The sequence below is a fragment of the Watersipora subatra genome, chromosome 4 (genome assembly GCF_963576615.1).
Source record: "Watersipora subatra chromosome 4, tzWatSuba1.1, whole genome shotgun sequence".
NCBI classification, from domain to species: Eukaryota; Metazoa; Bryozoa; class Gymnolaemata; order Cheilostomatida; family Watersiporidae; genus Watersipora; species Watersipora subatra.
In genome coordinates this window covers 8,944,883-8,963,095 of record NC_088711.1, presented here as the reverse complement: position 1 = coordinate 8,963,095, position 18,213 = coordinate 8,944,883, and the positions used below count along the sequence as shown (strand labels likewise).

General features: G+C 36.5%; 1 protein-coding gene across 1 annotated transcript in view; it reads right to left on the bottom strand.

Annotated features, from left to right (window-relative positions):
* Window positions 1-1,829: 1,829 nt before the first annotated feature.
* Window positions 1,830-18,213, bottom strand: part of LOC137393436 (syndecan-2-like) — a 28,669-nt gene continuing 12,285 nt past the window's right edge. Inside the window, exons 4-6 of the mRNA XM_068079989.1 lie at window positions 12,525-12,644; window positions 9,277-9,366; window positions 1,830-2,810 (exon numbers count right to left, since the gene is read on the bottom strand). Of these exons, the coding sequence (XP_067936090.1) occupies window positions 2,644-2,810; window positions 9,277-9,366; window positions 12,525-12,644 (377 nt within the window). The 3' untranslated portion in view covers window positions 1,830-2,643. The remainder of the gene's footprint in view (window positions 2,811-9,276; window positions 9,367-12,524; window positions 12,645-18,213) is intronic.

Genomic DNA, 18,213 nt, shown 5'->3' with positions numbered 1-18,213 from the left:
TTTAACTGCTCTGAAGCCGTGTTGTAGTACATGTAGATATAAGGGGCAATTTCGAAGCTACTGCCACTTTATCAGTAACCTTCTAGAAGACCCAAGTGCATGATTGTTCTGTATATCAGTTTTGATCTAATAATCAGTCCACAATATGGCTTCATGCCGACCTTATTACAACTGCCACACATTATCACAACGCCAGTGTATGGGCAGTGTATCTCGCAGCAGTGTTCTTTGTGTGTTTGTGAAAGTTAGTAGAGCTCGTGTGTTTGTATGTTTAATGTTAGTTGGTGAAGAATCAATTTGAGATTTGTAAGATTAGTACTTTAATGTAAGGTCCACTCGACTCACAACAACTACAAAACAGAAATGACAATAACTCAAAACAACTAATAAAACAATTTAACATTCATGCAACAAGCATAACACAAACATTGTGAAACTGACTTTTACATTTCTTTATTACCTTCACTCTGATTCTTTGATGTCCTCATATGAAGTCGTTTTGTCATTCAGTGTATTAATCCTTTTTGATTTTGTCGTTTACTATTTGGTATGTTTCAACGGTGATGCTCACGTCCCTTTCAACGGACTGATTTATTTTGCTAATCCCCTCACTAGCCAAAATAAAAGGGTTCTTGATGTTACTCTCATAGACATAGATGCAAATCGATTTTTTTAAATAGTCATAAGTATGAAGATATGCAGCAAGTGGAAGACCTAGTGGATGACAAAATCCACAATGTTTGTAACTCTTGGGTGAAACATTGAAAATGGGAAAATTTGGGTAAAGATCAACAGGGCCAACATATAAACTAATTTTGTATATTACAGGTGAGCCATCAAAATTAGAGCAAAATATCTAAAAATATTTTAGCTATATTAAAATTTCATGGAATCAGCAGTAATTGCAGAGCTACAACAAGTTTTAAAGAATCCTTTTTGTAAATACAAAGCTACCAAGAAAAACCTTCATTGAAATGGCGGGAATTGGTGGTCTTCGCTCAGTTTCTGCTAGTAAAAAAGAGCACCAAGTTTTTTACCCGCAGAAAACAATGTCTTGGCATTACAATTGTTGCCGAGCTAGCATCAGTTTATCCAAATCCAAGTGTAAACATGACCATAAAAATAAAAAATTCAATTGATGTTGAGAGACGCGTGATTTTGAAACCGATGTAGGTCAATAAGATAGGCTGAGCATTACAACAAGTTTTACAGTTAAGCGCGTTGATGGCTTTACTACACTGTTGAAGATCAGTTACGATAATTGACCAAAAGCTATTTGTTGGTAAGACCACTGCGTTTAGTCAAACCCTTGAAAGTTGTATTTTAAAGTGAATGAAGAGAGAGCTGCTTCAAGTGCGGAACATTTTTTGTCCATTTTATTCTTGAGCTACTTTAAAATGACTGTTACGGAATGTAAGGAATCTACTAATGCACAAGTGATAGGCTACCCATCCCTCAAACGTTACCTTATTTATACTTTGGACAAGCCACAAGTGCACAGATATTTATTGTTTTAATCAGTGATAAGTTTCATATCATGGATAAAAATGTGAAAAGTAGATGCATGCAAATACCTTGTTGGATTTTCAAATAATATATCATGGTCTCTAGCTTAAGATGGGTGCACAACTCCTAGAATGTTCAATATTAGAGCTACATGTATTAACAAACAAAACCAGTTGCTGGTCTGACTAAAGATTTAAATGAAGTTTTCATTCTGTAGTTCATTATTGTTCATCTGATCTTCAATATATGACTTCAACTTACTGGTATGATTTTTCAAAAATATGGTTAAACAAGAATACTTGAGTGAGTGAGCATTCTTTAAATATGTAGAATAATGAATATATTTCAGGAAATATGGTACATGATTATAACATATATTTATGAGATGCAACATTATAAATACTAAGTATACAGATCAAGACGCCGTGTCAGTTAATGTAAAAAAGATACCAAAAGTGAATGCTGCAGTTATCTTTGTATAACAATAGAATTATATAAAAGCCGTTCATGAACATGATAGCCCAGCCTCCCAGTTAATAAAAACGTGTTTTAATCGAACCTCCTGATCAAACATATAAGAATGAACCAAAACAAACATACAATACACTGAAAATAGTGTACTAGGCACCAGAAGTGTAGTAAGTAGTACAAGAAATGTGCTAATATAACTTAACTAAGACATTTGTTAAATGGCTTTTTATTCGAAATGTGCTTTGGTTGTGTAATCCTTTGATGTGAGAATAAGGCTGTAGACTTCAGCCATATCAGACATTAAAATGAAGAAAAATAAACCACCATCACCTTTTGATCGATTTTAGAAGACATTTAGGATGCCTTATTATACGATCTTACTTGCCAGCTATAGCTCATGAACATATTCCAACTCAAACGCTGGTAGGAAATGCACGTATGCAATTGCACCACAGAAACTTCAGCAAAGCTAATATGTAATTATTAAAAAAATCAGATGTACAATATAAAAGTTTTACTACGTTTTTTAAAAAGTTTGTAAAAATGGGCAGAATTTTTACTGAATGTTGTAGGTTAACAATCGTCAACCTATGTAAGTAGTAAACATGTAAATATAGCAGTACACAAGTAGGAAACAATGAGTATATGTCAGTAAAAATAGTTACTCTATGCGTAAAACTCTTTCTGTGGATGCCTTGTATAGACTGGAACTGGTCGCATATGGGAATTACCGAGGGGATAACTCCCTTCATCTTTTTTCCTCATTCGGTAGATCACAAACATAACGAGAAGGAGAGCGCAGAGCAGAGCAACCACACCTCCGCCAATGATAGCTACAATAACATACAGCTTCATAAAGTACACCAGTCACTTGGTTGACTACAATCTTGTTTGAACATTAATGATTAGGCTAGACCCACATGTACATTTATAAAAGCGGAAGTGCTAAATTTAGTCTACGAGTTATACTTCTCTGAAATAGCTTTCAGGAGATGACAACACCTAAGAAAGTGTCAGCAATTAATTTACATAGGGCTCAACAGCGTGACGTTCCAGCTTGGAATGACCAGTTTCTCTGAATGCCTCACCACCAAATTACATGAGACAAGGTCAACTAAATAAAGTTTGACTTAGCATATCATTTACAGCAAACGCTGCCAACACCAGGTCTACAGTGTTAATATGACCTGCTGCCTGTGACGGACTGAGCCTACATCAGTTTGACCTATAAATGTTGAAGTAAAGTACATACAAAAATGTAGGTTTTTTACAGTAATCCTAAAGTAAATATTGTTGATTGGTTATCAATCATCAAAAGCCAGTGTATGGAGCTCTTCTTAATGGGTATACACAGGCTTCAATGATAGATATTTTAAACATGTATCACAGAGTGTTACAGGGAATATAAAAGCACCAGTCCATATAGGTAGCTAGCTACAGGCTAGGAGCACGGCTATTACTGGCATCCCATTCCCTAACACAAGAGTTTAATAACAAGGTGATAGATAATAACACGTAAGTTGATCTTCTCACATAATTGATCTCATATAAAATGAATAGCAGCTGTAACCCTTCATGTCCCATGATTTTCACACATCGGTTTTAAATTAAATCTGGAATGAAGTAAGATGAGATAAACTAATTTTTAACTTAGCAAACAGAGACTGTTGAAAAACTGTAATGGTGCGTTTACACTGGCCGATTTTGTCACCGATTTTGTCGTGCACAGACAAATTTGATGAGTCGGTGTCGGTGTCGGTAGGTGTGAACAGAAAAATCGGTGTCGGCACCGATCTGAAAGTCGGTGTCGGAGCTACCCAGCAGTGCCCGGTTGCACCGACAAGTCGGACGCTCATCAGCCAATCAGAAGCTAGGAGCCTCTAGTTAAATGAGCCTAGGCTTTAATGACAGTGCTAAGTTTATGAAACGAAAGGGCTAGGTTTAATGAGAGGCTAGAAGACTGTCATTAAACTTTCCCTCGTTCTCTTTTTAATAGTGAACCAGCATGGCTAGCAACGATGTGAACGCGAGAGTACCAAAAAATCAAGTTTTTTTCTTTAATTTAAATTAATTAAAAGTGAATAGCCAGTTGTACGACTACTACTAGTTCTACTACTAGTACTACTGTAAATACAACTGTAAAGAAATTTGCCGGTCCTTACTTGGCACGATTTAGATTATGTCATACAGAAATACATTGCGTGTGATTTCATTCAATGTTTTATTAGCGAAGGAAATTCACTAGCTGAAGAGCGTACGGCCATTTGCTCTGTCTACTAAGTGAGCGTTGCTCCCTTATATACAATAAAGTTGCCCGTTCCGGCTAACGGGACCGAGTGAGAACACCGGCTAGCAATGTTTAAATGGCCAATAATTAGGCCCGCTAGTGCGTTGATATGACAACATAAACGACGACAATTGATAGCATAACGAGTAACAAGGCCAACAATAAAAAGGCAATAAAGAGAGAATAAAAAGGACAACTCATATAATAAAATATTTACAGACATATAAAATATATACAAACAAATAATTACAAGAAGTGTAAAGTGTTGGCCCGGCGTCCATCACACTACTACTACCACAAATATACATTCACCATTCAATCTTCTTCATTATTCATTTTATTTATTATAATTACTCGAACGAAAGAACTGTACGTACAGTTCTTTGCTCGGATTTTCATTGCCTCATCATTCATTCATTGCTTGGCATTCAGTAGTTGCTTCTAGCAGTAGTAGTAGGCGCAGTAGTAGTAGTGTAGTACTAGTATATAATTTTCCACATCAAGCGCGTTGATTTTTATGTGTACTCGTCTTCGCGTGGTCGGGTGAAGGTCAGAACGGCGAAACGCTGTGATTGGCTGTTGGTACCGACAAAAATCGTTTGATCGTTGCAATGTAAAGTGGGAGTCGGTGTCGGCACCCATACGTGAAATGTCGGAGGTACCTGTCTGAGTCGGGGTATTGGCACCTAATCGGAGTCGGTGTCGGCCAGTGTAAACGCACCATAATCTAACCATATCACCCACTAGTAAAAGTTAAGAATTGCTATTCGCTGATATTGCCCAGCAGTCCGAACAGCGCTATTGACCAAATACAGCCATTAGTGCTACAGAAATAATCAGCACATAAACAATGCATGGGAGCACATACATACATTAAACATGAGAGCACATACAGGGATATATACATTACACTCATAACATCATTATTCAGGCACTCGTAACCTATTTACAGTTCAGTTAATGTCAGTGCAGCCAGTTGGCTATACCGATGATAAGGATGTTAAACAGTAATTTTAATCCAAATAGGAAGTCATGCTAAAAAGTTTGTTTTGCAATTCAATGGTGTGCAACGATACTGTTGCCGTGGAGTAAGTTGTTCAGTCTAATAGCAATTAATACTTGACACAATAAAATGAAGAAGGAGCTGCAATCTTTTCTGATTGGTTGCAGGAATAAAACAATCACCTCAAATTGAATAAGACTATTGCATGTCTTTAATATGTGATTCATAATGGAGCGGCCCTAAAAGCTGGTTCGCCTTATAACGCTGTATGAAGAAGTTAATCACACAATACTCTGATGATCGTCTGGTATAACAATTTTCATGCTATTACAAACCCATCCATGAATAGCATAACGTTTTCATTATACGATGCGGGTTGTCACAGAAATGATGAAATACCAGTCTCACAGCAACCGTCATAAAAAAATCGTCGTCGCCGGAGTGGTGTACATTGTACAGGCTGTCGTTGATGCTCGGAAACTATTGGGAAAGTTTGACAGGTGCAATATTTCTTGATGTATCCGCAATGCATCGACTAATCATCCAGAGGACAACGCCGACATACGGCGATATAGTGTGAACAAGCTTTTAGACTGATTATCGGATTAAATAAATTAGTTCCAGACTCTACCACAACTCTACGCTAATAAAAGATCACATAAAATGTGCAATTTTGTCACAAATCTGAAATTGATCGATACACCCATTCTAACAACGGCTACAACTTGTTTACACAACAGCAGTAGTATTTTAGTTATGGAAAATGTATGGCTAGTTTAAAACACAATTTCAACCAACACGGTTCCCTTCAACATTTAGGAGTAAAACAGACAGAAAACTGATAAGTTTCAACTCATGGCAAACGCCTTTGCGATTCTATTAAAAGACAGACTCGGGAGTATGGCAGACCCGTATAAATTTCTCAAAATAGAAAAAACACCTGGACAGTTAACTAAACTGCAAGTAGCTCCTTTTATCGGTGATTTGAGTGAAACCTTTGTGGCAAATATTTCTTTCAAGTTTGGTGATAAAGCTCTCACTGTAAAATGAGGCAACAAAGAGACCATTTTAATGCCTATAGATGTAATGCAAATAGCGCAAGAAACTGGAAAAAAAGCAAATGGAGGAATATATATCGTTCTATCTGCAGGGCATGTCCTCAGATCACCAAGCCACAGTTTGCGGAGCCTCCAAATTATAAATACCAATTCCTCTCCAGACATCTTAAATACAACTAAACAGCAACAAACACCTTTGTTAGCTAAGTGAGTACGTAAGTTGGTGCCTCAGCAGCCTTCAGTAGTGAGGAAGAAAACATTTTGACACTTGAGATAGCTGCTTACATTGGTGGGTCTGCCAACCAGTGATCCGCCCACAAGCAAACAATACAATAGTGCACAAGCATTCACAAAACTTTTACAAGCTTCAAGTTTCTGTACTTTCAGGCAGATTTTTACACTGGCACTGCTGTACAGCAACTGGTTGAGGTAAATCATGCGTCTATCTATTGATTATGTAATACTGCCACAAACTCCAGCCATCTCTTAATAATTAACTACTTCTCTTTAATGGCATCTTCTGATGCAATCAATATACATACTAATCAGCTCCAGTTACCAATCACTTTCTTATTATTTAGCACAGATTCTTATAACTCAATGAAGTATGATGCCAGGCAGCATCCTGTCAACAGCGGCCGGCCTTGTGGTAAATCATGACTATGAAAACCAATGCATGTGAGGATTTATTACAGGGGTATAGTGAATGTATATAGTGAATATATGAATGAATATAGGAACAAAAAGCTACAGTTTTGAAGGTTAAGAAGTCTTAACAAAAAAACATAACCTAGGGAGGAGAGCGTCAGCTAAAATTAGTTAGCAAAACTACGACAACTGGGATTTACTGTTACGCAATGTCACAGATTAAACTCGGTCAAAGGGGATGGACCAAATAGTGATGCAAGAGCAGATAAATGTTTATTAACTCTTTGGATGTCAGGTTCAACTATATTCACTAGGCAACAATCAACCTTATTAATCCATCATCTAGCGGCAGTAAAGATTTATAGCCTGCGGTCATGGCGTAAACAAAGTTGCCATCTAGAAATACACATATATATATAAGCCTTTCCTGAATCCATTCTCCAGCATTATCTTCGAATTAAAACACTACTGGATTAGTTTGTTTAGGAGAGGCAAGAGTCACTTGAAAAAATTGAACTGTGAAAGGATCTATATTCAAAATTCATTTATATTTAATATATATTTTAGTCATAAAAGTCGGATAGAAAAAATACATAAATGTTTTTAATTTCTGAACATTTGTTATTAAACTTCAAAGCTTGGCACATGATTCACTAGAAATAGCAAAGGAAATTCTGGACAGCCTATGCTTGTTATCATAGACAAAACCTCTGTTTATATTCAATAGCTATATCATATGTCAAAAGAGGCAAACTTGACCGATAATCTCTGACCTACTGTCAAAACTAATTTGAAACGATAATGTGTTCAAACAGTATATGTAATAGCCTATCATCACTAATAAAACAGCGTCCTTGAAGTATACGTCCTTGAAGTATACGAAACAGTTCTTAAATGTATTTCAATATGGCTTTGTTGAACTAGTTTAGGAGACTAGCACTTCATGTACTCACTCTCCTATTACAATGACAAGAAACACACCACAAAATAGTAATTGTTATCCTATGCTATCAGATAATGGTTAGAAATGATCTTGATAGGCTTGGTCTCAACAGGAAGTATGCTTATGGCATTATGGTTACACTAAATGATCTTTGTCAAAGTTTCAGCCAGTGCAAAGAGTTAAGTTGGTGGTTTCCTGCAGACACAGGCATTAGGTTTGTAAGAGCTGTTAAAATCCATTATGCATTATATACTACTACAGTTGTATATGTACAAGTTTTGAGAATAGACGCTGATAGAAATAGAGAACCTAAACGAACAAAAAAGTATGAATATTTCTAAACACTAAACTAAACATTTATTAAGCAAATTTGATGTATGTTGATGTATGTATTTGATGTATGTGGTGTGTGGCATGGGGACAAAATTATCAGATATAATGAACCAACACATGCATCCCTCACTGGTCCTATTAGCAAATGTTAAGGATCCAAGCTAAAAGATCATTGATGAACCGACTAGACTAGCACTGAATCTACAAAGCTTTTTCACATTGGTGTTATGGTAAACAGGAGTGCACAACTCACTAATCAAGTGTTAAACCATCAATATCTAGTGATACATTAACCTTTCCCATTGAGCCTTGAGAAAACTGCCTTTACGAGTGAAAGGATGAAAACAGACGCTCCACAGCATAATCCGTTATTATACAGCGGCCAATGGCGTTCATCGAAGTTTTTTAAGTAATAATATGCACGAAAAGTACAGCCATTCAAACTTAGTTATAGACACATTGAAAATGTGATGCTAATCTAGGAATTTCCATCGACGAAAGAGCAGTGAAATATGAGATGATGGGAACTACAGAAAGTGAAGCTCATTTACCAGAATGTTCCATTGACAGAAACATCCATAAGGAAGAAGGCAAATTGTAGGACAGGATAAAAGACCAACAAGCTATTTGTAGTCATCTCAGGCATCTATGAGTCACACTTGAGATAGAGATGCACCAAGATGCTGTTTCAAATTAGAACACATATTTACTCGGACAGCACAAAGGCATGACATAGATAACTCAGTACCATCTGATGGAATCTTGAACTATTACACAACTGTTCACAGCAACTAGCTAACTAAACACGATTGCATTACATTAAATTCCTCTTTGAACTACAGCCAATAAAGAGGATGTACGGGCAGACAGCAGAAACACCGATGACACTTGACAAATATTTATCAATATATCTGCCTCTAAGATTGGCTCCTGAGCTACTACCTGGATCTTAAGAAGCTGTACGAGCAAAAAGAAAAAAATCAAGATGGCCGTAAGTCAATCAGTCTTTAGGATCTAATATACAAACCTGCGAGAATACCCGGGTGAGTGAAGAGTGGCAACACCTTCTTCGCGTCAACCTCCTCGTCACCTCGTCGTCCATTCACACTTCCAGATCCTAGAAAAGCAAGACAAACTCATAAGCATTGCCGGAGAGAAGCTGCATAGGCCAGAGCGAGGGAGTCGTATGACCAAATACTTCCAATAGAATGAATATCAATAGAATAAAAGAGCAATACACGAAATTCAACTAAAATTGTCTGTTTGTTTGTATTTCCTACTAAGCTTTGTATACTCAGTGTCTGCGCAGCTGTTACTGAAAGACAAGATTCGAGAGTCCTATACTAGATTATGTGGATGAAGCATTAACAGAAACTGGAAACTTTCCAGATGACATTGGGAACAGGTATAGGTCGGAGGATCAGGTTATTGCAGCTAAGTGGTAGTGTAGTGCATGTGTATGCCTTGATATTTTTAGTGGTATATATCGGCAATAGCTTTTCCATAATGTATACATATGTATAACTATAAACTGTACATGTATATATACATACACAGTTTATAGTTATACACCGTATAGTATAGTTATACCCCCTTAGTTATAGTTATACCCCCCTAGTTATAGTTATACCCCCCTAGTTATAGTTATACCCCCCTAGTTATAGTTATACCCCCCTAGTTATAGTTATACCCCCCTAGTTATAGTTATACCCCCCTTGTTATATAGTTTCCTACTCTTCAATAATGTGTCCCTTAGTCATGTCCCTTAGTTGCCCCCAGCTTTTGACCATAAAAAACTTCTGATGGAAAATGGAGACCATAGTTTCAAACCATAAAAACTAGCAAACAATTCAGTTTAGCCAAACATACTGGAGCCTCAAGTTTTGTTGTACAACTTATTATTAGCGACAGAAATATTCACATTATTCTTATACAAACCAGCAATTGAATTGTGAATGAGAACATTGAACATCTGGAGGCGCGCAACCATGAGACAGCAGATAGCTGACACGCCATTAATCGTCTAAACTCGGTTCTGATTCGTGTGTTCAGTTTTTACAAACTTTCTCGTTTTCAGGTGAGAACGAGTAACTGAGAAGACTCGATTTAGTAGTCGTGTGGCTATTATAATCAACATCAATACTCTCAATTATTTTCTTTGCAGTATTTAATCTGCATTTTATATCTCAGTATATAAGCTTACCTTATAACCACCTTAAAAAAACGACTATAGTCCATGTTTTGCGCAAGGATAAATATAAAAAACCTCTACTTCATTACACCTATCATATTTATTAGAATAACACAGATGTGCCTCGAGCAGTGAGACCACTTCGATTGTCACTTGAACACTATCAAAGAACTCTGCTTGCAGAAAGTAAAATTAATCTATGATGTAGAACCTAGAGCTCAATTTACCGCCACCGATCAGGCAAACAAAAGCAACCCTACCATTTGAATGCGCTTTAGACTTTCACTTGTGTTTACTTAATAAAAAGGCATCTGACATAATCAAAGCCACCTTTCAATTTGCGAAGTGTCAGGGTAAATTACAGTGATTCACCAATACCACCTCAGATGCCAACCAGTACATGAAATACTCAAGCGCATACAACATCAAAATTAAAGTCAACACTGTTTATTGCTGCACATCCAATATTGTGCGTGTTCCTGGAAGTTTTTAGTTCTGAATATGAAACAGCTGGGAATAACAACGATTGCTCCAACATCTTTCTTATGGTTAGCATCGACCGACTATAGGTAGCTCTGTAGACGATGCTCTTTGAAGATGAGCTTGCACAACATTTTAGTAGATTTTATTAGAAAATATGGATATTTGTGAGATTGTTTGTGATGTTTGAGGTGATCTGCCAGTCAGGATGTTTCAAGATGAAAACCGCCCAAACTGGATAAAAACGCTCAGATCAAACGAAAGTGTGATTATGATATCTTTAGTTGCAAAAAGACCAACGGAATAAAGGCACGTAACGCTGTAACTCAAACGCAATAGCTGATATCAATTATAGCACCTGTGACATCATTTCGCACATATTTTTCGTATGACCATTTCAACGGCGATCAAGGTTTGTCGATTTTATCGTGAAGCATCTTAGTAATCAGATCACCTCAAACATCAACAACATTCGCAAATGATAGAATAATACCAATACTCTGACAAAATCTACTAAAATTATGTGAGTTCATCTTTGAGCGGCTGCTACAAAATGATGTATTGCGTTGATAAGTTTGATCCAAAGAAAATTTGATCCAAAGAAAAAAAGGAAATTCTCGGTTCGGTGAAAGCCGTGATGGTTCATGCAGAAATTTCCAGGCCCCTTATTGAAGTATAATTAGTATATCAATTATCTACTAAGAAACATGAACACTTTGCAGTAACAAAAATACAACTTGCTATTTGCATCGCTATATCTCTGCGTAGAGAAAAACTACAGGCTATTTATGAAAATCAGCCAACTACAAAGAGGTTTAGGGTTCATGAAACGAATTCAACAAGCGATTATATTTGTCTTTCCACAAATTTAATAATTGAAAACTCTCCGACAGGTTTCAGAAACAGTTACAATTTATACCAGTAGCCTTCATACATCTATTGCGAGTGAAATATCTCGGTTCATAGGCTTAGATAAATAGTAGTTTGTGCCGAATCTGGTCATCATCATTCGAAAGCCAATCTAAAATGAAGTCATGGAAGTCGCGATTATGTTCAATGGAAATCAATTATTTCGGCCAATCACAGATGCGTCCATTTTTTATCAACGTATACTACCATCATTCAGATCTGAGGCGTCGCCAACGTATTGCCGAGACATAGCCAAAGCATACATTGGTTATACCGTAAACAAACAATTTTGTTTATGTTTATAGTCATTCCTTCCAGAAAGTATGACGATTTTATACGATAATTTTAACAAACTTTAACCAGCAGCAGCTTCTTCAGGCTTGGATTGATGCTATTATACATAAACCTCTCTATTAAGCCATTGCACCTCAGCCATAACATCATAACATATCAATAGACCGTTTTTAACTGCATCGCGCATTCCTAGAGGTCAGATGAAATGAATCTTCAATGAACCAATTGTTATACAATTTTACACAAAAAACAAAACATTTTATTATTAAGTATTGATGTGGAGCATTATTAAAAATAACTAAAATATAGGTGCCAAAACAGGTATGTGACCGAGTGCATGTTTTTGAGTCCCGCTGAGCGATATCCATAACTGACAGCAAATGTCAAACAATTCAACTCACCACCAGTGGTAGTTGTCTCTAGGGAACCCCCACCTCGGCCGAGTAGAATCTTTTTGGTAGGATTTCTCTTTTTCGGTGTAGTGACATCATATTTAGCGTGTGACCAAGTAGGAATGTCATCTGCAAACCAAATGGTTGTTAGAAAAGCCTAAGATAACCAATATGTATATAAACTAATAAATTGAACTCATAAAAGCTGTGAAAATGGAGGTCATCGGTAGATGACTGAGGAAAACTACACAGGCTATCCTGTTAGACAGATAAATGAAATGTAAGTGTGTATCACTTCACAGGTAGATAAGCCATGCCACACACCTACATAAGTTGGATTATTACTTTTTCCTGAAACTGTCTATATATAAATTGTAATTATCCCAAAAACGAAACAGAAAGCACCCTGGTACACAGAGTAAACAGGGCAGTTTTTCTCTACTGAGAAAACCTCTCTCACACTTCATCAGCCTCTATTTATTCTCTGTATTTATATGCTTTTGGGAAGTACAGTTTACTTTTGCCTTAGCAGGCCATTCGCTCTAGTCTACAAGCGGACAAGTACTTGGTGAAGTTCAAGTGGAAAGTACTTCTACTAAAGTAAGAACTTTGTTACTTTAGGTATTATTAATACCAGTACGCTTGATAATTTGTTATAGCCAAGCGGCGTAGTGGTTAGCACGCTGGTCTATAAATCGGAGTCTCCATGTTCGATTTCTGTGTGAGGTAATTTTTTTCAACTACCTGTGGCTTTGGATAAACAGATGGACACTGCTCATATTATAGTAAGATTATGCTTCAACTAGTTGTCAAAGACTACCTCAGCCTTAAGTAAAGTAACTACAAAACGATCTTCAAGTGTTTTCCATAAATCTATTATTAACATTTTTTGGTAAAAAGCACAATCCAACCTCTATGTTTTAATGTCTCATATCTTAAAGAAACCGGAGATGGAACGCAAAGTCAAGATTGCTTGCTTCAAATTTTGAATAAAAATTTAAAACCAAAAGACCATATATATAAGCCAAGAAATTTTGACAGTGTAGCTGTTACATGACGGTTACTCACTGACACGATCTAGTTATCTTCAGTACTAAACTATGGGCTAACCTTCAATACATTCATGTTCTTGATGTAACTGGTGAAAATAAAAAAGCTTTTTTTTCTCGATTTTTGAAATGATACATTTTATTATCACAAGACACCTACACTTTTTCCATAGAAATTTGCGAAAACAAGGTTGAGATATGAGCCGCTACAGATGCAGACATATATACATAGCCTACCCTTCCCAATGCATATACACAGCGCAATTCTCAATGCATACACTTCATATACTAATGCTTTCAGCTGCTAACAGTAGCTGAAAGCGTTAGTATAGACTATTCTTCAAACTATTTATGGCTTTAGCTCCATACTACTTGTTGAGTAGTCTTTTACTGATTTTCCACGCTTTGAATGGGTTTGGAGTTGCTTCCACTCCAAATGATAGAAAGTAAAATCCAAACGCATTCGACTCCATTTCACTCAGCTATATTTGTGTGAAAGCATTCACAGTGAAACTACTATTCATCTTCACAGGAAAGGTTACTACAGGTAGATTGGAATCAATCAATGGATCACTCTAAAGTCAATTGATTCATGAAACATTCTCAATCATAGACATCCATAAGGCTAATTTAAGTTAAATAGTTATCTTTCATAGGTGTTTAGATGTTTAAGAATATGTCAGTCTAGGTTCAAGCAGCTTTTCTACTAGTTGCTTAAGTGCACAAACTTCATTTTAGTACAGTTTAGAATATTTGTAAAAGATAATTTTTATTTGAACTCATTTTTGTTAACAATTCAATACAATCATTGTTTACCTACTTAAAATTGTTGTAGTACTTAGTCACTTTTTGTTCACAATTGTAACAAGATTTTAGATATACAGTATGTACGTATATATATAAACAGTATAAACACTAAACTGGAGTAAACAATTATCTAAAGGATCACTACTAGAGTAAAACTAATGAAGTGTGCTCATTTACTGGGTTTGCATGCTTCGAATGGATTCAGAGTCTCTTCCACTTCGAATCATAGAAACAGTAAAATCTAAACAGATGCAACGCCATTTCGCTTCACTAAATTTGTGCGAAAGCATTCGCAGTGAGACTACTATTTGACGTTACCGAAAGCGCTCACTGCAGATGGATTTTAATCTATAATACCCAGTTAAAATCTCTTTTCAGTAAAGTTAAAAAAATTCAGCGCATTTTATCACACTACCACGCGAGTATATTCGAACTACTATCGCTAACGATAGGTTGCTTATACGACGATGATGAGATAATTGCCTTTTTAATTATTTTATTACCTTATTCGTTAAAGAACTGAACCTACCGACTGTACAGATTCCCAGAGCACTGGTGCCAACCTCTTCCTAGGCTTAACTCTTTTGGCATAAAAAAGGTTTTTCTACCAATAGTGACGGTCATTCAAGCGACCTCTGAAGTACTAACTGTATCAAGTAGTAAATTTTGTTGCTGTTTTGTAATATAGAGGGCAGCAGAAAGGAAACAAAAAATTGCGATCAGGCATCATAGCTGAGTTAAAGTAACAAGTGTACAAAGCTTAAATCGAAAAGTGACCATGACCCGGAAGCGAGATTACTTTAACAAGTTCTGTTTTGAGGATTACATTGGAAACATTGATAAAGTGCAACTCCGAATCGTTGAGACGGTAAAGTTCGAATTCATCGGCAGAGGTCAACTGCGAATCCATTCGAAGCGTGTAAACCTAGTAAATATTAGCTTTGTTTAGGTAATTATCCTTAAGATAATTATTTACTTCAGGAGCATGTATATATTTTTTGTTCCTTCTAGTGCATGTAACTTTGCTAACTCTGTGTAGTATGAACGGGTCACTGTAACCTATAGTACAGTGTGGTGTAGAGCTCTGCTAGATATACCAACAAAACTGTTAGATGGCCTGCTCAGGGGCTAACCAGATGGGCATGGGCTACTGAGTGAACCAGGTGAAATGTTAAATTGTCTTTAATTAACTCGCCTAGAGCATGCTATGCATCTGACTCGGTCTTAAATGGATGTGCCACTAGTGGATTGCGCTGTGGAAGAGAAAAGAGGAGTGCGCAGCAGTTTTGTCAACAATCACAACCCATTTTTGTTTGCAATCAAGATCGAAAGACCAAATTTCTGGTTAAAATGTGACGACATTATTATTGTCAGAATTGAGAAAGAAAAGAAGCCACATCGTTTATATCTTTAATAGTGGCCCAGAATGTGTAAGAAGGCTGATAAGCAGATTGGTCAGGAACCTGCAAGTTGTCATGGCCCATAGCCTGCCTTATAAGAAGGTGCCTTGCAATAACAGCATCTGCTAGCATTGTCTGAATTTATGTGCTCAGGAGAGAATTATCTTGAGGGGTGTTTCCAGAGTTTTAAATGATCACTGTAATTAACAATTTATAATTCTAGTTCATTGTCATGTCAAAACCAGAGGAAGTTCCAAAACAGACAAACTGCCAAGCACATATTACACTATCGTTCCTTTATAGATTCACAGCAACAGTGAGTTGGTATTCTGAGACATTTGACAGTTACAAGTCTGGTTGAGATCAGTTGTTTGTATTTATCATTTAAAATTGTGTGAATCTAAATTATATTCTACCAAACTGAGATAGATAGTTTCTGTAGCGCTAACAACAAACAGCCAAGACTGAAAACTGGATATCGCGGATAGCAATCAAAATCTTCCAGGATTACTAATTCTACGCAGAGTAGCGGAGAAGGATCGACTCTATAAAAAAGATGTCTAAAAAAGTGTACTATAAAAGTTAAAATTAAATTTCATTCTTCCAAACATGGGAACACAGGGATTGCAGTTCTAGTAGAATTTTTGGGCTGATCGATTAACCAGAATTAGCGAACACCTGGTTGCCTGCTATTAGAGAAGCAAATGCAGATTGACGCCAACAAAGCAATTGAAGCAACAACTAGCTGCTGGTACACAAAGCTATAGTCATTAACCTTTATACAATCAGCAGTCACCAGCTACGTGGTCTGGAGTGCCAAGCAAGTGTAAATGTAAAATCACTTGCTTGTGCCAATCAGTGGCAGGCCTCAGTGCTTGTTTGTAAATCAAATGAGTCACGTCACACGCAGAGCAATAGACAACTGTGAAACCAGTACAGGGTGTTTCAACCACCTTGCTGCCAGACATTAGAGGGCGTTTCAACCCCCTTTGCTGCCAGATGGTAGAGGGCGTTTTAACCCTCTTGCCACCAGACAGTAGAGGGCATTTCAACCCCCTTTGCTGCCAGACGGTAGAGGGCATTTCAACACTCTTGCTGCCAGACAGTAGAGGGCATTTCAACTTCCTTGCTACCAGACAGTACAGAGCATTTCAACCCTCTTGCTGTCAGACAACCATATTGACTTTTTAATACGCTCAGATTTGTTTTATTGGACAATGAACCAATTAATATTGCAAATTACCTAAAAGTTCTGCAGTACCTCCCCAACAAATTGATAAATCTATAAAATTTAAATGAATCATTGTGGAATAGCACACTAATGATCTAGTCTAAAAATGCATTTACTTTTAATATATGGAACTGCTTGAAATGCAGAAAAAATACATAATAAACCATTTGCTGGTTTTTTGAATACTTTGAAAAATTTGCATATGCAAACAGAGGTAACAACTTTTTTGTCATGATAAAAAAATGTCAAGAAAAAAATGCGGTGAAACTGACTTAACAAAACAAAACTCCCAGATTTGTATAAAGATATACAACATTTAAACTGTTTCCTGGCTCTGTGAAAATAATTTTAATAAAGCGAACAAAGCTTGGTTTGTTTAGTTTTTAATGCTAAGTTCTTAAGCTAAAAAGAATATTTAGTCCCAAGTTTGATTTTATAGGAGAGAAGAGATGTGTCTCAAATGTGGGCTTGTGTAAAGAAGAAAGTTCCTCAACTTTAATGTAGACTGCATGCAGTAAAATATATCAGAATTAATCACTCATTCTGTGTGAAAAAATATTGTTAGCAATGTTTTTGAAATATTTATAGAAGTAAAAAAGTAAGTTTACAAATATTTCAAATTATTGCTAACAATATTTTGTCACACAGAATGAATGACTAATTTTGATCAGTAAAAACTTTTTACTGATTTTTATAGTTAAAATCAAATTTTTAAAGACTGTTTTTGCATAGCGTTGCCACGTTGTTCTAGCGGAGAACTAGTTGGAAACCCTGGAAGCGATAAAGGCGATTCTGGCAACCAGAGAGCGGCAGCAACCAAGGCCAGACGCGCTGCCTCTTCAAGTATATGAATACACTTAATCAAAATACAGTCACAATACTTTAGTCGGTATGTTTTTTTCAGCAGTTGTAAAGTTATACATGTTACGATATGCTACCAACAGTTGCGAATTCGCTACAAGTTTTGCTTGATAAGCAGAGAATAAAAGGATGACCCTCCATTAAGATATCAAATGTTCATGTATAATTCATGGACATCAGTACTAGGTCCATATCTCATTGGCAAACAATGCTAGCGAAGAGTACACCTTGTATGTTAAAAAGCTCAGAGCAGCAGCCACTATATAACTGGTTTATAGATGTTTGGCAGCTCTTACAGCCGTTTCTATGGAGAAGTTACCCAGGCAAAGGGCAGCCAAGAAATAGAGCAC